Here is a 26,472-nt window from a genome sequence, read left to right as displayed (position 1 = left end):
AACAAGCTTGTAACGGTTTTTGAGGATAGGATTAATTATATTATGCTCAGCTTCCGAAAAGTTGCTATATGTGTTCACTGTGTGCATAAGTAGCATAGACACAGGGGAAAGTATAAAAGGATTATTAAGAAATCACGATCCAAGCGCTGTGTTAACGTATGTCTGTCCAGTAGAAGTATCGGCGTAAATATTGGGAGGCTCTACACGGGAAAGGTCCAGGCTGTCATAGTTCTCTGGATGTGACGTCACGAGTTCTTTATTCTGTGACTGTTTCACCAGGGTAAGACGTCTGAAATACATCATTACAACATTCAAACATCATGCACATGCTGACTCTTCCTTCTGACAGAAAAAAGTGACAGATTCGAAAATGCTGATTGAATACAATATTTTTTTCGAAAACAAAATTAACTCATGTATTCGCGTATAATATGCCGCTAGTGTAATAAAATCTTGGCCATTTTTCATTGGCGTCGGCCGTCAATTCTCTTTCGTGATTTCATATAATTGACAATGCCGTAAGGACACGAATTAAGGATCTGAGTTGGTCTTTAGAGTAGCACGTTACTTGAACCAAGATGATAACAGTAAGATTATGTGTTTCCTTTAAAAACTTAAGTTTGATAATATTGTCACGAAATGTCATGATATTTGATATACACTTTATCTTCTATAAAGGATTACCTGTACAGGTGTAAGGGAATAAGATATATACATTATCTTCTATAAAGTATTACCTATAGAGGTGTAAAGATATTAGATATGTACGAAACCTTCTATAAAGGATTACCTGTACATGTGTAAAGATATTAGATATATACGTTACCTTCTATAAAGGATTACATGGGCTACTAATGAAACACCAATCAGCAGCGTTGTTACTATTAAAGGGGCGACCACAGCACCTGTATACCACAAATGGATCATGAAATGTCGGTTTTTAGGTACAAGAGTGCAGTCCTGATTATATATATGACTGATATTAGGATAATAATGTCATTTCTGATGCTAACAATCTCATATCCAGTCGTTCAACTTTGAGTCTAACAAAGCTCCCTACTTTGCTTTATAAATACCATCAGAAACTGATAAAAAAAAGTATGAAATCAAACAGATCAGTATTTTTTACCTCTTGTATCAGTAGAAACACTGTTGGATACAAATCCAAGCAGTAGGGAGTTGGTATGAAAACAAATGAAGTTGTTTCAAGATCTGGCAAAACAAAATAGAAATGGACTGGAACGTTTATAAAGATGAAAATTAGATACATACTCAATGGATAACCCTGTTGCTGATGTAGTGGAACACATCCTTCCTGGCATGATTTGCTTGATGCAGCTATGAATGTAGTAGTCTCCCTTGTGTGAATAGTTGTCTCCCTTGTGAAAGTAGTTGTCTCCCTTGTCTGATTAATTGTTGTTTCACTTGATGGACGGTTTGTCGTTCTCTCCCTTGACCAAGTACTTGTGGTTAATTTCGTCATGTTTGTGTGGGTGGATGGAACGGTATCAGTTGTTGTACGCAGATAATTTGTTGTTGATTGGCTTGATACGGTATTTTGTTTGTAACAAGAAAAATTCATGTCAAGAGGATTTGTGTTATCTGTGAAAAAGATTTTTTTTCTTTTTTTAACAAATCACTTTCGTCAAAAAAACGAAAACCCAAAAATCAAACAACAACAAAATTTAAAGATAAGAATAAGTATTAAACATTTTCTTACGATGTTTGATCTTAACTGATAAATAAGAATCACCTCAAGTGCTCACCTGATTTTATATAGATACAGTGCCCAGACTGCCAATGTGTACTGTTGTCCGCCCTTGATAGCGTCAAATGCAACATGTCTGTCGTCCCAAAGTTAATTAAAGGAGTAGCAGGGATTGGGACACAACCAAACCGAGAAAATCCACTAGGTGTAGTAGATGTAATATGAAGACTACTGCCACAATTAGACAAAGGTTCTACTCCCGGATACTCCTCTACTGTTATTGTTGTTGTTGTTGTTGTTGTTGTTGTAGGTAGTTGTGATTTTGTATCCAGGGTAACAGTACAGGTACAGCTGTATATATCCGGGTTTCCTGTATTCCAGGTATCTATCACTATACGTCTATTAGTTATTGATCCACCGACACACATCCTCATTACTGTAAGAATAGTAATAACGTAATCAGCAAGTAAACATAGTTTCCTCTATGTAATATCACCTTTTCCCCCTCCCTTGTACTATTAGCAAAGGAGTCGTTTTCAAAAGCCCTCCCCTCCTAGATACAACAAATAAAAAAATGGATTCATTTCTGTCATCACTCTACCTTACCTCATGGCGAATGGAATTTCACTGTTAATCGGATATAATACAATAATGTTTCAACACTTGCAGATACTGGTGTTAAAAGGGGGAAACGCATCATAGCAATTGATATAGATCCACTATGGTAACGTTAATCAAGCTAAGCATTAATGTTATTCTCTCTGGCTAATGATGAATTGTTATCAATTGCACTATTGTGTTCACATGTCACGTTTTATTTATGGTATTCATGATAAGACTCTACTGACTATCAACTCAAATGATGTGTTGAAAATTGTTAAATTTCGATATTTCAAACTGCATGGTTGAATGCCAGTACTAAATAACAATGTGTACATCTTAAGCATACAAGTTTTGTTTAATGAAATCACGTGTAAAATAGTACATGCTATTTATAACCAATTTATTTCTTTGACGTCAATATTCCAGTACATTTCAGTATTTTTAGTTTCTATATAATTGTTTATTCCTTATATTTACAATGCATATAAAAGAACTATCCTCCTTGATACAATTATACAAATATCAATGATTCAACTGTACTTTATACCATGGTTGAAATTGTCGAGATCAGTCTGGTCAGTGCATGCCGTTGTGTTGATACCTGCAATAGATACTCTATAAATAGGTGTGTATAACATTTACAATGATGGACGAATCAATACAAATGATCACGACACTAAATGTTCACATGATGTATTTATCAAATTGAATAGATGGTAGCACACGACAAGGAGAAACAAATCAAATTTTGTCAAGTGGATTACATTTAACGAAGAATAGAACGAAAGGACATTTTGAATCGGATAAGATAACATGATTTCAAAACATTAAACTATGAACACCTTATACATATAGTACCATCTAAATGAATTTCTAGAAAAGAAATATACAATCTATAATAATGGACTGATACTAATTATATACATAAAGCTAGTTAATTGTACCACTACAATGATAATGTTTTCAGTACCAAAGTTTAGGTTAGTGTTTAACTTGCTGGATATTTTTCATCTATGTTTCCTTTTATTGAAAACCACAGTAAATATCTTCTATGTTTTGATTTTGTAATAGATACAGTATTTAGAAAACTGTCAATATTCACAATTTTTTTTCAAAACTAAATTTACCATTATTATTTTTGAAAGCAGTTAATCAAGATCTCGTAAAACTTTTAAAATAAAATTTACCAGCCTTTTACGTCTACTCTAAATATAGACACTGTTTAAAACTACCTCTCCTGAATTTACTTCCTCATTGCTATTACCTGTGAAATGTGACATTACAACCACAATCATACATGTATATCCAAGAGAATTGGATCTGTTTCGTCTATCTGTCATTGTAAATGATACTCGAAAACGATACTATTGGTCCGGGAAATGATTTAACCCAAAGTTGAACTCTGACTACATCCAGACTTTGAAGAAAGACGTAACTGTACTTCTGTTGAAAGCCTGTACCGGATCACGACTTACTGAACATAGATCCTTTGTGTTCCGTTTATAAGGTATGTGTGGTGGAGTGTGTGTGTGTGTATGTATAAATGATGAATGGGTAAACGGTCTTATCCGACCAGATTTAATATAGAAATGTCCTCGTATTCAAAAGGCTGACTTTTCACTTGAAAAATCACAACTGACAATTGACAAGCTTACAGTCAGTGTTGCAAGCAACACACGTCCGCTGACATGTTATTATTAGCATTTTAAGGCAAGTTATCATGTGGAAACCAAAAATCTATTATTAACAAAAGTGACCTTTGTAGTTGACCATTTGACCTAAAAACAATCTAACATTATGTCTCCTACTAAAGTAACATTTAATCAAGTTTCAAACTAATCGGTCATCACTTACTCAAGTTATCAATTGGAAACCATGCGGACAGACAGACAGATAAAATAGTTCCTTCCAGTTTAACAGCTTACGTGTGTTTCGCAAAACTTATATAGTAATTGGAATGTTACAATTCATTCGAATAGCGATTTGGTTCAGAAAATGGGTAGTTAAGGCACTCCCGATCTGTTTTTTCCGGGTTTCGGTTTTTGACATTATTTTGACCAATGAAGCATTCTTACGTATCTTAAAAGATTTTCAATCGTATTACCTAAATATCACTAACAAGTCACAGAAGGAAGAAACAGCTGTAAAATGCAGTTATACTGAAAATTCACTTGTTGCTCTCCATCTAATTATTTTGTATTAGAAGGTGCAGTTCAAGTATTCACTACAAATATGTAGTCTCCGAAGTTTATAGTAATATCCTTTCGTAAGACGGCCTATGTGTGGACATCCTACAGTGTGTTGCATGTGTTTTGAAGTAACGTAACTCTCTTCAAAAAAGATTTGAACGCGGAAAAATTTCTATTCGGAATTGTATTAATACTTAATTCCCTCAATTTCATTTCAATTCGTAAAGTATAAATCATACGAATGTACTTTAATAAATCGACGACGGTTGAGATAAATTCACATTAAAGAAGAAAGGTAGCTTGAGTTTTGTGAGTATGTTGTATCATTACTTAACATTTCTGTTCTGAAACTTCTTAAATGTCTCCAGTCACAAACTTTTGCTTGTAGGAATCGATGATACCACTTAATAGATAAATAAGAAGCTTTTGAAGAGACGGTCATTTTATTTAACTTCACGGGAATAACTGCATTTCCAAATTATATCTGTTATTTAGTGTCGTGCAATTACAATTCAAATTGTAACCTTTGACAAGAGAAAGCCGGATACAGGAAGACGTTTTATAGATCTCTATCACTCAGATGCTTAATATACATTGTGACAAAGCAAGTACAATTCACGTGTACCCGTACACTGATGATACAACCTTATAAGTTCTTCATTTGACCTCGGCCTAGATTTCGTCTCACTCTGACATTTTGTTGTCATTTTGGTTACTTTGAGGACAAAAAAGAGAGACCTTCTTCCACGCTGTCACAATATCTGGATTTAAGTATATCAACAATGAAGAAACCAATTCCTGACTGGAGTTATCTCCCCCTAGATATCTCACAAGCCAGTATTTACACTGTACTGTATATATAACCATTTATAGCAGTTTGGTTATGATAAATATATATACTTACAGGTATATATATTCATAAACTACATAACAGTAAAGAAATAAAAATTGTGTCAATCAAAAAATTCCTCTCATTGTGATTGCCATGGTTAACTACACAAGAAATGGTTAACATGCAATAAATACAACCAATTTCGACCTCACACTACAACTTTGTAGAAGAATTTTATTTCTGGACACTTGTCTTACACTCAACAACACTGTCATGGTAACAAACTTCATACATTTCAGCAAATTGCAATGCCTTCACAACATGACCACATGTAAACCCCATGAAAATTTCATTTCCTTTAAAACTAGTTTTTGGTGTGCAGACAGAGATTCGAGACTGCCCAAACAGTAATCTCCAACACATTGCAAAAATAGCATTCTGATAAATATGACGCCCCACATTGTTCACTTCAACATGACAAAACCAAATTTAGCAAGAATTTATTTTTTTTTTTTTTAAATTTTAATTAAAATCCTGATAAAGGGGTTATTTAATGAACAAAAATATCACATAAGGAATTTAATTTTCACTACAATAAGTACAAGTATGACGATCAACGCACATCAAAGTGTCGTTATATGAAAACGGCAAAGAAAATACGAACACGTCAATAAATTCATAATCCAAAATCACATTCTATATGAATTATGACAAAAAAGAAATTAAAGAAACATTTGCATAGAGACTCATGAGAAGGACAAGGAGAATAAGACCCGGTACTGAGGCAGGGTAATCGTTTTCTGTTTCAGCAAAGGCACCTAAAATGTAAATTGTGGCCAATGGTCAAATCAAGAAGGTAATGTCACGATACCAAATGAGAACAAGGTAGACAACAAAGGAACCAACAACAAACACGTCCAATATTTCTCATTTGGATCAATATCATAAACAAAACATTCTCTTCATCTTGTAAAAATAGTGATATTGGTAACAAGGCCTAGAATTTCAAATCATTTGTGATGTATTAACGCCATATGCTCTGCAGTAAATTAAGTACAATTATGAAGTTGTAATACAAAGATGGGGCTAAATACAAAAAAAAGATTATCAACAATATCAATACATTTTAGTAAGAGGATATATGATAGTGTCGACAAAAAAGTAATGGACATCACAACGTTGCAATACAACGCCACATTTTCACGGAAGACAATCGATCAATTACTTTCTCTGTTAATGAGTTTCAAATGGTACTTTTAACAGGACAGATGCAATGCATTCGATAAATTTGTTATCATACACCTGATGTTGTAAACAAACATTTTACAAAATATCAGAAACAAAAATGCTCATCAATGCAATAAGAATATAAATACATTAACACAGGGACGTAACTTAAGATGACATAGGAATGATAACATATTTGACTATATGTTTTAACAAACGAAGTATAACGCTTCGATGAATCTAGAGTACCTATGTCTGTACTTCACCGATTCATTGCATCATTTATCGATCTGAAAAATAAACAACTGCTTTTGGGGTTACCGTGTCTAATTATAGAACATATTGTACATATGGATAATCCAATAAATCACTAGCTGCAAGACCTGCTTTATCAAAAAGGTGATATGAATACATATAATACATAATAGAATCATGTCAGAACAAGCTTGTAACGGTTTTTGAGGATAGGATTAATTATATTATGCTCAGCTTCCGAAAAGTTGCTATATGTGTTCACTGTGTGCATAAGTAGCATAGACACAGGGGAAAGTATAAAAGGATTATTAAGAAATCACGATCCAAGCGCTGTGTTAACGTATGTCTGTCCAGTAGAAGTATCGGCGTAAATATTGGGAGGCTCTACACGGGAAAGGTCCAGGCTGTCATAGTTCTCTGGATGTGACGTCACGAGTTCTTTATTCTGTGACTGTTTCACCAGGGTAAGACGTCTGAAATACATCATTACAACATTCAAACATCATGCACATGCTGACTCTTCCTTCTGACAGAAAAAAGTGACAGATTCGAAAATGCTGATTGAATACAATATTTTTTTCGAAAACAAAATTAACTCATGTATTCGCGTATAATATGCCGCTAGTGTAATAAAATCTTGGCCATTTTTCATTGGCGTCGGCCGTCAATTCTCTTTCGTGATTTCATATAATTGACAATGCCGTAAGGACACGAATTAAGGATCTGAGTTGGTCTTTAGAGTAGCACGTTACTTGAACCAAGATGATAACAGTAAGATTATGTGTTTCCTTTAAAAACTTAAGTTTGATAATATTGTCACGAAATGTCATGATATTTGATATACACTTTATCTTCTATAAAGGATTACCTGTACAGGTGTAAGGGAATAAGATATATACATTATCTTCTATAAAGTATTACCTATAGAGGTGTAAAGATATTAGATATGTACGAAACCTTCTATAAATGATTACCTGTACAGGTGTAAAGATATTAGATATATACGTTACCTTCTATAAAGAATTACATGGGCTACTACTGAAACACCAATCAGCAACGTCGTTACTATTAAAGGGGCGACCACAGCACCTGTATACCACAAATGGATCATGAAATGTCGGTTTTTAGGTACAAGAGTGCAGTCCTGATTATATATATGACTGATATTAGGATAATAATGTCATTTCTGATGCTAACAATCTCATATCCAGTCGTTCAACTTTGAGTCTAACAAAGCTCCCTACTTTGCTTTATAAATACCATCAGAAACTGATAAAAAAAAGTATGAAATCAAACAGATCAGTATTTTTTACCTCTTGTATCAGTAGAAACACTGTTGGATACAAATCCAAGCAGTAGGGAGTTGGTATGAAAACAAATGAAGTTGTTTCAAGATCTGGCAAAACAAAATAGAAATGGACTGGAACGTTTATAAAGATGAAAATTAGATACATACTCAATGGATAACCCTGTTGCTGATGTAGTGGAACACATCCTTCCTGGCATGATTTGCTTGATGCAGCTATGAATGTAGTAGTCTCCCTTGTGTGAATAGTTGTCTCCCTTGTGAAAGTAGTTGTCTCCCTTGTCTGATTAATTGTTGTTTCACTTGATGGACGGTTTGTCGTTCTCTCCCTTGACCAAGTACTTGTGGTTAATTTCGTCATGTTTGTGTGGGTGGATGGAACGGTATCAGTTGTTGTACGCAGATAATTTGTTGTTGATTGGCTTGATACGGTATTTTGTTTGTAACAAGAAAAATTCATGTCAAGAGGATTTGTGTTATCTGTGAAAAAGATTTTTTTTCTTTTTTTAACAAATCACTTTCGTCAAAAAAACGAAAACCCAAAAATCAAACAACAACAAAATTTAAAGATAAGAATAAGTATTAAACATTTTCTTACGATGTTTGATCTTAACTGATAAATAAGAATCACCTCAAGTGCTCACCTGATTTTATATAGATACAGTGCCCAGACTGCCAATGTGTACTGTTGTCCGCCCTTGATAGCGTCAAATGCAACATGTCTGTCGTCCCAAAGTTAATTAAAGGAGTAGCAGGGATTGGGACACAACCAAACCGAGAAAATCCACTAGGTGTAGTAGATGTAATACGAAGACTACTGCCACAATAAGACAAAGGTTCTACTCTCGGATACTCCTCTACTGTTATTGTTGTTGTTGTTGTAGGTAGTTGTGATTTTGTATCCAGGGTAACAGTACAGGTACAGCTGTATATATCCGGGTTTCCTGTATTCCAGGTATCTATCACTATACGTCTATTAGTTATTGATCCACCGACACACATCCTCATTACTGTAAGAATAGTAATAACGTAATCAGCAAGTAAACATAGTTTCCTCTATGTAATATCACCTTTTCCCCCTCCCTTGTACTATTAGCAAAGGAGTCGTTTTCAAAAGCCCTCCCCTCCTAGATACAACAAATAAAAAAATGGATTCATTTCTGTCATCACTCTACCTTACCTCATGGCGAATGGAATTTCACTGTTAATCGGATATAATACAATAATGTTTCAACACTTGCAGATACTGGTGTTAAAAGGGGGAAACGCATCATAGCAATTGATATAGATCCACTATGGTAACGTTAATCAAGCTAAGCATTAATGTTATTCTCTCTGGCTAATGATGAATTGTTATCAATTGCACTATTGTGTTCACATGTCACGTTTTATTTATGGTATTCATGATAAGACTCTACTGACTATCAACTCAAATGATGTGTTGAAAATTGTTAAATTTCGATATTTCAAACTGCATGGTTGAATGCCAGTACTAAATAACAATGTGTACATCTTAAGCATACAAGTTTTGTTTAATGAAATCACGTGTAAAATAGTACATGCTATTTATAACCAATTTATTTCTTTGACGTCAATATTTCAGTACATTTCAGTATTTTTAGTTCCTGTATATTTCTTTATTCCTTATATTTCCAATGTTTATAAAAGAACTACCGTCCTTGATACAATAATACAAGTATCAATTATTAAACTGTATTTTATACCATGGTTAAAATTGTCGACACCAGTCTGGTCAGCGCATGCCGTTGTGTTGATACCTGCAAGAGAATCTCTATAAATAGATGTTGAATAACAGTTACACCGATAGACGAATCAATGCAAATGATAATGACATTAAATGTTCACATGATGTATTGATAAAATGGAATAGATGGCAGCATACGACAAGGACAAAAAATCAAATTTTGTCAAGTAGATTTCATTTAACGAAGAATAGAACGAAAGGACGTTTTGAATCGGATCAGATAACATATGATTTCAAAACATTTAACTTTGAACACCTTATACATATAGTAACATCTAAATCAATTTCTAGAAAAGAAATATACAATCCCTTATAATTGACTTCATGAGGATTGGACTGATACTAATTATATACATAAAGCTAGTTAATTGTACCACTACAATGATCACGTGTTCAATACCGAAGTTTAGGTTAGAGTTTTACTTACTGGATATTTTTCATCTATGTTTCCTTTTATTGAAAACCACAGTAAATGTCTTTTATGTTTTTATTAATAGTTACAGTATAAAGAAAACTGTCAATATTAAAAAAATTTTCGAAAACTAAATTTACCATTATTATTTTTGAAAAGTAGATAATCAAGATCTCGTAGACATTTTGATAAAATCTACCAGCCTTCTACGTCTACACTAAATATAGACACTGTTGAAAACTACCACTTCGGAATTTACTTCCTCATTGCTATTACCTGTGAAATGTGACATTACAACCACAATCATACATATATATTCCAGAGAATTGGATCTGTTTCGTCTATCTGTCATTGTAAATGATACTCGAAAACGATACTATTGGTCCAGGAAATGATTTAACCCAAAGTTCAACTATGACTGCATCCAGACTTTGAAGAAGGAAGTAACTGTACTTCTGTTAAAAGCCTGTACCGGATCACGGCTAACTGAACATAGATCCTTTGTGTTCCGTTTATAAGGTATATGTGGTGGAGTGTGTGTGTGTATGTATAAATGATGAATGGGTAAACGGTCTTATCCTACCAGATCTAATATAGAAATGTCCTCGTATTCAAAAGGCTGACTTTTCACTTGAAAAATACAACTGACAATTGAGAATCTTACAGTCGGTGTTGCAAGCAACAGACGTCCCCTGACATGTTATTATTAGCATTTCTAAAGCATCTTGAAACCAAAAATCTATTACTAACAAAAGTGACCTTTGCAGTTGACCATTTGACCCAAAAACAATCTTACATTACGTCTCCTACTAAACTAACATTGTATCAAGTTTCAAACTAATCGGTCATCTCTTACTCAAGTTATCACCTGGAAACCATCCGGACAGACAAATAAAATAGTTCCTTCCAGTTTAAGAGCTTACGTGTGTTTCGCAAAACGTATATAGTAATTGGAATGTTCCAATTCATTCGAAAAGCGATTCGCTTCAGAAAATGGGTAGTTAAGGCACTCCCGATCCGTTTTTTCTGGGTTTCGGTTTTGACATTATTTCGACCAATGAAGTAATCTTACGTCTCTTGTTTAAAAACGTAGTACGTTAATATCACTAACAAGTCAAAAAAGGAAGAAACAGCTGTAAAATGCAGTTATACTGAAAATTCACTATTTGTTGCTTCTCCGTCTAATCATTTTGTATTAAAGGGTGCAGTTCAAGTATTCAATACAAATATGTAGTCTCCGAAGTTTATAGTAATATCCTCTCGTAAAACGGCCCATGTGTGGACATCCTACACTGTGCTGGTGAGTTGCATGTGTTTTGAAGTAACGTAACGTAACTTTAAAAATTACTTAAGATTAAATATAGTATAATAAGTATTCGGCATTGTCAAAAAAATAACGTGAAAAAAATTCTATTTGGAATTTTACTAATACTTAATTCCCTGGTTACAGCGCAACACTCAATTTCATATCAATTTGTGAAGTATGAATCATACGAATATACTATAATAAATCGACCCCGGTAAAGATATACCCACATTAAAGAAGAAAGGTAGCTCGAGTTTTGCGAGTATGTTGTATCATAACTTTACATTTCTGCTCTGAAACTTCTTAAATGTCTCCAGTCACAAACTATTGCTTGTAGGAATCGATGATATCACTTAATAGGTACGTAAGCTTTTGAAGAGACGGTTATTTTATTTAAATTTACATGAATAACTGCATTTCCAAATTATATCTGTTATTTAGTGTCGCGCCATTACAATGCAAATTGTAACCTTTGATAAGTGAAATCCGGGTACAGGAAGACGTTTCATAGATCTCTATCACTCAGACGCTTGATATACATGGTGACAAACCAAGTACATTTCACGTGTTCCCAGTTCTTCATTTGACCTCGGCCTAGATTTGGTCTCACTCTGACATTTTGGTTACTTTGAGGACAAAAGCAGAGATACCTTCTTTCGCGCTATCCCCTTTACTTTTTCTTATCAACTGCACTAATCACAAAGCCAACTTCCGGTACAATATCCGGATTTAAGTATATCAACATGCTAAATCATGATTCATATAATATTTTATTTCTGCACTATGTTGAAGAATATGCGAGCGAGGTGTCGTCAGCAAACATTCTTGACATTGAAAATAAATTTTCACAAATATAATTTATTTACAACAAAAATAGAAATGGACCTAAAACAGAGCCTTGAGGTACACCAGCATTCACGTAACCTGTGTGCGATAAAGCTTCACCCAAGTATACAATTTGATTTCTATTACTTAAGTAATCTTTCAACCATTTATAAATATTGCCTTTAAAACCATATGCTTTCACCTTTTTCATTAGACCATCATGCCAAACGATAACAATATTATGGTAAATTTCTAGTAATTTCGAAACCGTAGAATGACCAGGAACAAACCCTGACTGATGCTTATACAAAAGATTGTTATCAATGACAAAATTATATAAATGTTTGTACATTATTCGTTCAAACACTTTACTAACAGTACTAAGAAGAGATTCAGGTCTATAATTAGAAGATAAAAAAACGCTCGCCTTTTTTAAATAAAGGTACTACTATAGCTGTTTTCCACTGACTCGGAAACTTACACTGACTTAGAGATAAATTGAAAAGCAATTTAAGTGGTATACAAACACTTTCAGCGGTATTTCTTAGCATTTCATGACTGATTTGATCTTTTCCGGTAGCCTTGTTTAGCTTCGATGTTAAAAGAATATCCTTTATTTCGGTTTCAGAAAAAACAACATTTTCAATAGAATTAGGGCACCTTGAAGGAAATTCTGGAATAAAAGTAGGCTCACAAATATTATCAGAAATAGAACAGAAAAACTTACTTAGTACATCTGCTTTTTCTTCATCAGAATAGACTAACTCACCTTTATCACTGTCATATAATGAGGGAATCGATTCTGATGAAGATGATTTACCAAGAAAACGATGAATAAGTTTCCAATATTGTTTAGAATTTTTCAGTGCAAAATTGTCATGAATTCTGTTTATTTTTTCAAAAATACTTTTTCATATTATTAACTTTGGTTCTCTGTTGCTTGAATTTAAGAATGTCGCATTGCCGATTAAGTCTACGTGCATATTTGTGAAGCCTATCTCTTTTCCTGGTTTCCCTTCGTAAATCTGAGTTAAACCAGGGTTTATCGTTCTTCCTGACCGTTATAGTTTTCTTATATATACAAAGGTTAGCAAATTCTAGAAAAAGCTAAAGGCCCTTAGGATCACTGTCGAGTCCTAGAAGGACGAAACAGCTGTATGATGTAGCATCACTGACGAGTCCTAGAAGGACGAAACAGCTGTATGATGTAGCATCACTGTCGAGTCCTAGAAGGACGAAACAGCTGTATGATGTAGCATCACTGACGAGTCCTAGAAGGACGAAACAGCTGTATGATGTAACATCACTGTCGAGTCCTAGAAGGACGAAACAGCTGTATGATGTAGCGTCACTGACGAGTCCTAGAAGGACGAAACAGCTGTATGATGTATCATCACTGACGAGTCCTAGAAGGACGAAACAGCTGTATGATGTATCATCACTGACGAGTCCTAGAAGGACGAAACAGCTGTATGATGCAGTTTCATCAATTGTTTGGCTCTACTGTATCTTACTCTAAATTTTTATGAAGAGGTGTTTTTCATTTGTGTGTCTTCAGCAAAATTTCTTTCTCGAATAATCAGATTCAAAACTATTTTTCAATTTTCGAAGTTTCTTATCCATTAAAAACAATTTATCAAAATCAATCCTCACACGTCTAAAATATTTTCGAGTTTTTTTCTATATTTTTAGTTCCATCTTCAACGTCATCAAAGCATACTGTCCCGTCTGAACCTATTCATAGAAAAAAATATGATTATCTAGCATACATATTTTATAACAATGATATAACCACTCATTACCATAACGGAGACAGACTTTCCCTTGTCTTTTACAAAAACAGTAAGAAGAAATTCTATTCTTAAACATATTTGAATATCATATCTCTAATCATAGCATTTACCTTTATTTCAAAGCGATGTTGATTTGAAAATTTCATTTCTAACACTTCCTTCCGTGTCAGATTGCTTAACAACGTGAATTGCTTACACATTTTTCATAATAATAATTTCGTGCAATTTTTCTTATTATTTCCTTAGGTGCCCTTGTTTAATTCCCCAGAGTCTTGTTTTAAATCTAGTAACGAATGTAGGTACACCATTGTCAACGTGAGTAGCATTCTAAATCTGATACAATATTTAACTCTAGCAACGATTGTAGGTACACCATTGTTCAGGTCAGTATCATTCTAAATTTGATATAGTATTCTAACTCTAGCAACGAATGTAGGTACACCATTGTCAAGGTCAGTATCATTCTAATTCTGATACAATATTTAACTCTAGCAACGATTGTAGGTACACCATTGTTCAGGTCAGTATCATTCTAAATTGATACAATATTTAACTCTAGCAACGAATGTAGGTACACCATTGTCCAGGTCAGTATCATTCTAATTCTGATACAATATTTAACTCTAGCAACGATTGTAGGTACACCATTGTTCAGGTCAGTATCATTCTAAATTTGATATAGTATTCTAACTCTAGCAACGAATGTAGGTACACCATTGTCAAGGTCAGTATCATTCTAATTCTGATACAATATTTAACTCTAGCAACGATTGTAGGTACACCATTGTTCAGGTCAGTATCATTCTAAATTTGATATAGTATTTAACTCTAGCAACGAATGTAGGTACACCATTGTCAAGGTCAGTATCATTCTAATTCTGATACAATATTTAACTCTAGCAACGATTGTAGGTACACTATTGTCAAGGTCAGTATCATTCTAAATTTGATAAAATATTTAACTCTAGCAACGATTGTAGGTACACCATTGTCAAGGTCAGTATCATTCTAATTCTGATACAATATTTAACTCTAGCAACGATTGTAGGTACACCATCTGAATTTAAACATACTCAAGAAATAATGTTTTCATGGAGGAAAATAGGTTCAGGTAGGAAGAAAATATTCCACAGTAAACTTTCAATATCCAACATGGAAAAAAACTCATTTCTTGGATCGTAACTCAAACCAGCAGTTGTGTGAACGTGTAAGTAAATTTTGTTTATAAAACTCTCACATCAAGACGCATCATTCATGGACACTTTTCATCACTTTCCACGACAAAAACATTTACCTCCGAACATACTTAAAAGCAGACACACGAAGAACCATGAATCCATTTCGTCCTCGTTGTCGGACTAGGTTGAAAAAACATCAACTTACATGAAGATATGCCCTCTTCTAAACATACCCAATCACTCTTATTCTATAATTTTCAAGCGCTTGTTGCTTTTGCAGTGAAACAGGCCAAGATCAGCCGGAACAAAATTATAGGTGTGATATTTAATTTGTTCACAATAGTTAGAGTTATTTCCCTTGTCATATGTTTTTGTCGTCTCCGGTACAACTTTAATATGTCACGGGTGACCTCGATCAAAACAGAGGACGCAGCTTCGGAACATAATAACTTATTCTCGTATAGTTTTTCAGTGATGCCTACAATATGTTATTATTATAATATGTTAAATTAGCTATATCTTCATGTATTTAAAATTAAACAATTTTATATGCTATTGTTTTTTTTAAACAGGATGTGATGATTATGTTACAAATATCAGTCGGCCAAACAGCTTTCGGTAAAGATGTTTGAAAAAACACATAAAATAAATACATAGCGAAACAGAAATCTTGTACTTGTCTTCATTATGTGTTTTTTGCATACCTTGTTAAATTGAGAAATGTAAACATTTCAGTGTTGAGCCAATGATTGACCAAATTTATTAAACAAACAAAAGAATAGCATAAACACACTATGATTTAAATTCTCTTTTAAACGTAGGCGGGTTGACATTTAAAATTCAATATCAAGTTCTCCCATTGGCAGTAATACAATGATATGTGTATACTGCCACAAAAACACAGGAAAGTATTACTCACACTGACGTACATATACAAGGAAGTTGTTTTTATTTATTTAGGAAACTACGTTAATTTTTTTTTTTCTGCCGTGTCAATGCAACCTTTGTCTATTCAAATACATGTTTTTGATGAGTGTAGGGTTAAAAGTGGTCAAACCGGATGGGCTGGTTCTAAAATAGAATATTTGTACATTAACCATGTTGTTTGCTTTATATTGTGTGGATAACCGTCTTGATCGGTCCCCCGTGTGTTGAAGAGACTCGGACATATAGGATTATTGGATTTTTACATTGTCCGACGTCAGGGGACGAAATGACTCGATGGTACTTGGTATTTGTGTGGATTCTTTTAGGTCCATACAGAGGTAAGTTTGTGTATGCAGGAGTGAAGAATGCAATGCACATGTACAAGAATTACGCAGAATAATGTTCATGTTCATACCGTGAGGATAGCTTGTTTAAATGATTCACGTACAATACTTAAGGTTATCTGATGGGGATGTTGACATAGATGTGTAAATATTTATTCATCAATTTATTGAATAAAATATACATCTATCTTATATTTGATGAGGAGATTGAAGTTAGATTTTATAAACACCACAGTTGTTTGTGATATCGACATTACACTGCTCTATGACCGTAAAATGTTCTTTGAAGAGATGTTTAATTCATTATAAACTTTCAACACTTTCGATAGCCACTTCAGTTGTACAAACTTCCAACCGAACCATAACTCCAATTAAACCGATACTTATGTAGTAGATTAGTCCTTATATCCAGCTTCAGGGACAATATAAACTTCATAGTGTGTTGAATATAAATAACATTTTCATACCTGTGCCAGTATGAAGAAGTCATATTTTTGCAGTTCAACACCCAAGAAATAATTTTCAGTTCAGTGTTTAGTGTGCTGGAAGTACCGTTTCGGAATCACATACACGATACAGGTATGAACAAATTTTGGTATATATATTTCTTCACGTCAAGTACAATAATATTTACTGTTTACACCAGATGCAGCTGGAACGGAGTGCTCAGATGCAATTACAGATGGAACGCAAGGTAATTCCACCATGCCAATAATGTAACGAAACTTTTAATTGGTTGGTATCTGTGTGATTAGAAAATAGGTCCAATGCATCGATATATGTAGCCGGTATTACAAATAATCCCTTGCACATCACATAAATTCATGGTATTGTTACACTCGATGTGTTTCCAAGCTCTTTGTCATACTCAATTTCCCCGGTTCTCACTTTCAAAACATGACATTATTTTGCCTTGATATTGATGGTGTCGTCAATAAAGTAGCAAGCCTTTCCAAGAACACTTTCTATGGATCCTTGTGATTTTTTTTGAAACGTTTATCTCCATTTTGTTGATATTCTCCCCTTCGCTCTAGAATTATGGTTTTGATAAGACGTTGGCACTCATTGTTGATCATAGCCAAACACTCTCATCTCGACACCTAAACTTCACAACAGCAATGTATACATAGGCTGTGATATCGACAAGTTGTTCAATTGAAAGCACGAGTCAAGAATCAATATATCTTCCGGAAAAAACCACGTGCCTTGCATGTAATAATGAAGCTCTATCAATTAGGCACTGGAACAAACGCAAAGAGTTTTAGCTTGATAATGGTAGTTAATTATCAATATTGCAAGAAAACATCGAAGAAAATACCGATGTGTCAACAGAATCTTAGTTCAAACGCAAATTCGACGAAACTAGGATCCATACGGTCCGACAGAGTCTCCTGAAAAAGTACAAGGAGAATAAGACCAGATGTTCCGGAAGGACGAGTGTCTTCTGCTTCATCAATGTTGCCTGTCATGTAATTCTTGGTCAATCCGAGTAAGTAATTTCACGACACGGTAAACAACAACGGAACCAAAAAGCACAGTAACGAGCCCCAAGCTCATCCAGCTTTAAATCGTGTAAAGAAATATCATATTTCTCCTCAATGGTTGTTATTGTCAGTGATAGAATCAAATTGGGAAAAGGAAATAACTTGGCGATGATATTTCATGAGTATTCATAATACTTTTCACATCCTTTCACTTTGTACTTTTGACAAAATTTTGATTGTTTCATTTGTTTGCTTGCTTTGTCGGTCTGAATAGCTAGGGTCATTTTGAAGCAGGGCCTCCGGGTATGGGCAGGTGGTTACTTCACTGAACAGAATACGGGAAGTCCGTCATTTGTAATACAGAGCAAAGAGGGTAAAATATCATGCCCATGATAGCATAGTGCGGTCCGTTTCAAAGTTTCCACGGAAAACAAACCGGCACTGGTTTGGAGATTCGAACCAAGCACCTCGGATCTTCACCTCTGGTGATGTAGGCAAACCGCTCTATCAGCTATCAGCATCGTGTTAATTAATTGATATTTTGAACCATTTATCACAAAAGACGAAGGAAGAAAATTATATATATATCTGAATTGACAAAAGCAAATGTTTGAGAGAGAAACCGGTAATGTTTTCATATGTCGGACAGTATTTGAAATCGGTATCTAAATAACTTGGTGATCTTTCATAAAGACCAGGTATATTTACAACTGAAGTACTCACATTAACATATTCAAATATTGTTCTTGCAGTACTAAACATGTGTGAAGACGGTAAAGCCGAAGGTGGAAGTGTGGTTATAGACACATACGGGTCTTCTATTTATAGACAAAATGGCGTCAGTATCAACTGTTCCTGTACGGCGACCCTGGAGGAAGTTTCCGGCGGGCAGTCCACAACTCTTAGTTTTGAATCTGTCCAATCTTTACAACCTTCGCCCGGATGTGGAAGTGGTATTTATCTTATACCACAACTGCAAACTTTCCCAGGTCAACCTAACACGTATTGGTGTGTTGTTAAAAACAATACATTCAATGCCGTAAAAGAAAATGATACATTTACTGTTGTATGGCAGTCTGGAAACAACGGAAGTACATCGGGATATTGTCTGTCATTCAGTGCAGGTAAAGAGTGATTTTATTCAATGCCGAAAACCAGACTAGTTATGGTAAGACAAGATGTAGTTGATATTACACGAATTGACAGTCTGTATTAAAAACTATGGTTTTTTAACGATTTTTTTTCCATGTCGTTATATACAGTATGTACCAGGAAATTGTATCTTCTTGTGTTGTATAAGATTCACTAGGACATGAATTCAAACTCTGATAACTTATTGAGCTTTGTATATTAACTGGCATATCAGCCAAACCATATCTAAAAATAGAATAAAAATACGATTATAATAGTCTACGCTAGCCTCAGTGGACAAAAATAGTTAGGAGTCATTGTCACATGGCTTGTATTGTTTGTGTAGTCGGAAATTAAATCGTAATATATATTCGTCTTTGGATGTTTTTCAAATATGAATCCGATTAAATATTCTAGAAACTCCCCTGTCGTGTTTCAGTTACAGATATTCTTCTTTAGGACCAAGTGGAAACGGAAAGAGCGCTGAAAAATATATATGGTATATGTCTTGAAAAAGGAAACTGCCATTTAAACTTAATGTTTATAAACATCGTTTTGCTAATATATGTGAAATATTCTGCTTTTATGCATTTTAAGACTGTTCGTTAATGTTTGTTATTCTTCATTGTGATAGCATGACAAGGATAATCAGCAAAACAGATAAATAAGGGGGAAAAAATAACGACAAGAACAGTGGATCAGTATTTATAATGGTGATTGTCACCCGAGTCGGGTTAGACAACATTACTTATTGTTCTTAGTAAAAATCGTATGTAGTCTTCAATACGTATAAGTTGTTTTTGTAACTCTCTCTCTCTCTCTCACTCACACTCTCTCCCACCCCCACCCCCACCCTCTCTCTCTGTCTCTCTGTCTCTCTCTCTCTCTCTCTCTCTCTCTCTCTCTCTCTCTCTCTCTCTCTCTCTCTCTCTCTAAGATTGTATATATATGTATATATAACAATAGGCCATCATCAACATTTGTATTAAATACTAATTACTTGAAACGGGCTTAGTATAAGTTGGAAAACTTGTGTCCAATCCTTTATGTATATTTATATGCAATAAGATATGTTTAAATCAAATCAACCGCATTGTATAATTACTTTTCTTGACAATAGCACCAAGTTGACGTTATTTGACCAATACATTTCATTGCTTGATAATTTTGAGGAGAGAATTATTTTTGTACTTTTGCCGTGGATTTTCCATGACTATTTATTTGTTGCGCAATAATTCCAGTTAAATGATAAAATATTCCTTCTTTCAACCGTTTTAGGATCAGAGTCACTCCTATCTGTAAAATGTACACCTAGCCCGATTTACGTCACTTCAACATCGTCACCAACATCTCCTACTATGACTGTTGTGACGACAACGATGACGACATCTAGTACAACAACGTCAGCTACAACTACCCCAAAATCATCAATAACAACTACACTAACAACTACTACCCTTTCTACAACCTCTGACAGGGGAGCTAACCCTTCATCGACAAAACCAACGACGATGACAGAGGGAGCGACAATGGCGGATCAGATGAAGGACAAAGATTTAGACAGTAAGCTTTGAATTTTAATTTTATGATTTCATTTAAGACTCTTTTGGATCTGAAATGTTTCTTTATTTAAGACTGTTGAATCTGAAATGTTTCTTTATTAAAGACTGTTGAATCTGAAATATTTCTTTATTTAAGACTGTTGAATCCTAAATATTTCTTTATTTAAGACTATTGAATCTGAAATATTTATTTATTTAGGACTGTTGAATCCTAAATATTTCTTTATCTAAGACTGTTGAATCTGAAATATTTATTTATTTAAGACAATGAATCTGAAATATTTATTTATTTAAGACTGTTGAATCTGAAATATTTCTTTATCTAAGACTGTTGAATCTAAAATATTTATTTATTTAAGACTATGAATCTGAAATATTTCTTTATTAAAGACTATTGAATCTGAAATATTTATTTATTTAAGACTGTTGAATCCTAAATATTTCTTTATTTAAGACTATTGAATCTGAAATATTTCTTTATTAAAGACTGTTGAATCTAAAATATTTATTTATTTAAGACTATGAATCTGAAATATTTCTTTATTAAAGACTATTGAATCTGAAATATTTATTTATTTAAGACTGTTGAATCCTAAATATTTCTTTATTTAAGACTATTGAATCTGAAATATTTCTTTATTAAAGACTATTGAATCTGAAATATTTCTTTATCTAAGACTGTTGAATCCTAAATATTTCTTTATTTAAGACTATTGAATCTGAAATATTTCTTTATTAAAGACTATTGAATCTGAAATATTTCTTTATCTAAGACTGTTGAATCTAAAATATTTATTTAAGACTATTGAATCTGAAATATTTCTTTATTTAGGACTGTTGAATCCGAAATATTTATTTATTTAAGACTGAAATATTTCTTTATTTAAGACTGTTGAATCTGAAATATTTCTTAATTTAAGACTGTTGAATCTGAAATATTTCTTTATTTAAGACTATTGAATCTGAAATATTTCTTTATCTAAGACTGTTGAATCCTAAATATTTCTTTATTTAAGACTATTGAATCTAAAATATTTCTTTATTTAGGACTGTTGAATCTGAAATGTTTCTTTATTAAAGACTATTGAATCTGAAATATTTCTTTATTAAAGACTATTGAATCTGAAATATTTCTTTATCTAAGACTGTTGAATCCTAAATATTGATTTATTTAAGACTGTTGAATCTGAAATATTTCTTTATTTAGACTGTTGAATCTGAAATATTTCTTTATTAAAGACTAAATATTTCTATTTATTTAAAGACTATTGAATCTGAAATATTTCTTTATTTAAGACTGTTGAATCCGAAATATTTATTTATTTAAGACTGTTGAATCTGAAATATTTCTTTATTAAAGACTATTGAATCTGAAATATTTCTTTATCTAAGACTGTTGAATCCTAAATATTTCTTTATTTAAGACTATTGAATCTAAAATATTTCTTTATTTAGGACTGTTGAATCTGAAATGTTTCTTTATTAAAGACTATTGAATCTGAAATATTTCTTTATCTAAGACTGTTGAATCCTAAATATTGATTTATTTAAGACTGTTGAATCTGAAATGTTTCTTTATTAAAGACTATTGAATCTGAAATATTTCTTTATTAAAGACTATTGAATCTGAAATATTTCTTTATCTAAGACTGTTGAATCCTAAATATTGATTTATTTAAGACTGTTGAATCTGAAATATTTCTTTATTTAGGACTGTTGAATCTGAAATATTTCTTTATTAAAGACTATTGAATCTGAAATATTTCTTTATCTAAGACTGTTGAATCCGAAATATTTATGTATTTAAGACTATTGAATCTGAAATATTTCTTTATTTAGGACTGTTGAATCCGAAATATTTATTTATTTAAGACTGTTGAATCTGAAATATTTCTTTATTAAAGACTATTGAATCTGAAATATTTCTTTATCTAAGACTGTTGAATCCTAAATATTTCTTTATTTAGGACTGTTGAATCCTAAATATTTCTTTATTTAAGACTATTGAATCTGAAATATTTCTTTATTAAAGACTATTGAATCTGAAATATTTCTTTATCTAAGACTGTTGAATCTAAAATATTTATTTATTTAAGACTATTGAATCTGAAATATTTCTTTATTTAGGACTGTTGAATCCGAAATATTTATTTATTTAAGACAATGAATCTGAAATATTTCTTTATTTAGGACAATGAATCTGAAATATTTCTTTATTTAAGACTGTTGAATCTGAAATATTTCTTTATTTAAGACTATTGAATCTGAAATATCTAATTCTCTTAGTTTTCATTTCAATATATTTTACATATTTGAAATTATTTCTACACCGTTTGTTGTAAATGAACAGTATATTATTATTTGAGAACAAGTTTTTTTGTTTTGTTTATGTTTTGTTGTCATTTCGTCTTTTATGGGTTTTAATTAAGGCGTTATTAGAACGTCGGTTATCTTTTTCATTTTAAGCGCAGATTAATTGTTCGGTTATGTCCGACTAATCTTCACGTTACACCTGAATGAATAACTGTAGTCATTGTCAACCTGGATGTTCATATGATAAGGAAGAATAAAACAGATGTTTGTGGTGCAAGATATACAAATATTGATACATTTTTTGTAAATATATAGCAAAATTTTATTACAGATAAAGGAAGTTCATTTATTTATTTATTTATTTATTTATTCATTTATATATTTTTAGTGCATATCTATGTTTCCTTTATCTCCAAATTTAAGTCGGACTTTATGCCTTGTTTCCCTTTCTTTCACGTGTTATGTAAATACGAATGGAACACACTAAACAAATTTTGAACATTTTTCCTCAACAAAATATACTCACGAGTAGCTTAGAAACTCAGAAACATATAGCAGAACAAGGTAGAAAAGCATTGTATTAATTAATATCCTCATTACGAGATTACTCTTTAAATCCAGAAACGTTATCTTCTGTTTTTGATACATATATTAGTAGTATTCTTTGTTACGGAGCAGAAATATGGGGTTTCCATAAGGCTTATGATATAGAAAAAGTACATTTGACATTCTGTAAGAAAATTCTAGGAGTAAGAAAAAGTACAAACAATGATTTAGTTTATAATGAACTAGGGAGATTACCTTTATTAGTAACTAGAAAATTAAGAATTCTTAAATATTGGTTGAAATAAAGAGTTCCGATAATTGCATCTTGAAAGCATGTTATGACGAATGTGTGAGTGAAAATGATGTATGGATGAGTAATATAAAACAAGAGTTGTCAATATTAGGTCTTGAGTATTTATTTGAAAATGATCTTCCTGCTAGTGCTGCGTATAATAGAATAAAACAGAGGTTATTAGATGTAAATAAACAAGAAATTTTAAGTAGAATTAAAGACTCTTCTAAAGGATATTTGTATCAATATCTTACTGATAACTTTAATTTGCAATATTATTTATGTAAGCCAATTGAAACGAAATACACACGTTTAATTACAAAGTTTAGACTATCTGCACATAATCTTAATATAGAAACTGGGCGTCGTAGAAATATTGGAAGAAGAAATAGAGTATGCATCAGATGTAATGGAGAAGATATTGAAGATGAATTCCATTTTATTTTAAAATGCCCATTTTATGAGGAATTAAGGAGAAAATATATAAAAAGGTTTTACCACAGACGTCCAAGTGTTTTCAAATTAATCAAACTTTTGAGTGTAAACAATGTAAAGGAACTTTGTAATTTGGGAAAATATTTGTTTTATGCTACCAAAAAACGTGAAAATCTCTAATAATGCCAACTCTTTTTGCTAGGATCATGTATACAGCTATATATATATGCAGGGACGTCCCTGATATATGTATGTTATGTGTTCAGCTCTCCCGATATGTCAGCGTGTGTGTGTGTGTGTGTGAGGTGGTGTGTGTGTGAGGGATGGTGTGTGAGGTGGTGTGTGTGAGCGTAAGCTACATGCTTGTATTATATATTATTATATATTTATATGTAAATGTATTACTTTTGTGCCTATGAGCCGTAAGGCTCCTGGCTAATAAAGAATCAGCTTTCGGCACCTCTTGGATGCCGTCGTCAGCTCCAATGCGTCAGAGAGGGGCTTATTGCTGATTTGGTGAAAAATTCAGTCACGTGACTAATGCATTAAAATTAGGTCATGTCAATGGGATCTTTCGATTGGATCATTTCCTGAGTAATTATTTAACCAACGACCCTTCAGGTTTGTCTCGATGTCATGATACGGTCATTCATAATTCTAAATTGAGACATTTTAAAAATCTGTCTTCTCTGTTGTAAATTTCATTTTTATATATGCTGGAATCTGTCTTTAATACCATCCTATCATAGAATTAATGAAATTTTATTTGATTTCAGCAAATGTAATTATAGGCATAGCTGCTGGAGGCGTGGTCTTTGTCGGAATTTGTATCATAATAGCGGTCACGTGTGCACGGTTAGTATTACAAATAAAGTAAATGGTCAGAAAAAAGATAATGGTTGATGGTTATATAAATATACATAATATTAATGAAGTAATAGCAGCAGTACTGGCAAGCGAATTGTCTAAAGTGCAAAAAAATACGGAGATTGATATAAAACATTTTTGATATTTTAATCACCATCTTCCATACAACAAATTAGAATATTTTTGTCTGCTATAAAGGGCCTTCGGCGTCCATCGGCCGAATGGATTCTCAAGACACCTAAATTTACACCGCCGCTCTCGATTTAGATTTATAACTTTGTATTTTTTCTATGTTCTATGTGACATCCCAGTTGTTAAAATTCTATTTTATTTATAGATATACAAACTTTTCAAAAACTAAAAAAAAATTAGATGCCCGATTTTTAGAGTTACTAGTTCCGTTTTAAGTTTACTGTTCAAACTTAAAAAGACAAAAAAAAATCATGTCTTTGTTTTTTTTTCTTCTTTAAAAAAAACCACGTCATTTTAGCGCCATAGAAATATATAACTGTAAATTATATTTCTAAATAACATTGTATATGAACATTATTAATATTATTTGGAAATATTCTCTTGGAAATTTTCAAACCTTTGTCATGTTTTAATTCCAACCATTTGTGAAATATTTGTTTGACAGAAGGAAAAGGAAACCGGATGAGCCTGGAGAAACTTCAACTGTAACCCATAACGTATTGTATGAGTCATATAAAACACCAGAAACGGAAATGAAACATATAGTGACCCCTAGTGGCGATATATATGCACAAGTTGAAAAGGATTCGAAAACCGAAACAACAAATTCCAACGACCAATCTCGAGAACCGGAACAGGAAACACCTCATATAGTGACACCTAGTGGTGATACATATGCTCAAATTCACAATACGCGTAGTGATAATGTTTTATATTAGTCAAACCAAATAGATGCAGTGTATGACATTGCAAGGTTGCATAAAATTTTGTTTCGTGGCCGTCCAAAAACCCTGCCGGGGAGATCTAAATCCGGAGAAAAAACGGAATATTACAACACTATAGTTTCATTGGTGGATACTCTACACCTTAGTGTCTGTATTGTTGTACTCTAGATGGAGTTTTCATTTCTATTTTATGTCCTGTCAGTCTGTTGAAGGACGTAGAGAAGAGCAGATGAGTCCATGGGTCTTACAGACATC

At 32.8% G+C, this 26,472-nt stretch overlaps 1 protein-coding gene across 1 annotated transcript; it reads left to right on the top strand.

The window, feature by feature from the left end:
* Window positions 1-16,587: 16,587 nt before the first annotated feature.
* LOC132543821 (uncharacterized) lies at window positions 16,588-26,472 on the top strand. Its single transcript, XM_060207339.1, has 6 exons — window positions 16,588-16,664; window positions 17,317-17,364; window positions 18,907-19,278; window positions 20,564-20,848; window positions 25,210-25,288; window positions 25,938-26,472. The coding sequence occupies exons 1-6, from the start codon at window positions 16,613-16,615 to the stop codon at window positions 26,209-26,211; spliced, it is 1,110 nt and encodes a 369-aa protein (XP_060063322.1). The 5' UTR covers window positions 16,588-16,612; the 3' UTR covers window positions 26,212-26,472.

Source organism: Ylistrum balloti, unplaced genomic scaffold (genome assembly GCF_031769215.1).
Source record: "Ylistrum balloti isolate Yb309-2 unplaced genomic scaffold, AGI_CSIRO_Ybal_v1 Utg369766, whole genome shotgun sequence".
In the NCBI taxonomy this organism is placed as follows: Eukaryota; Metazoa; Mollusca; class Bivalvia; order Pectinida; family Pectinidae; genus Ylistrum; species Ylistrum balloti.
This window is presented reverse-complemented; position numbering and strand designations above follow the sequence as displayed.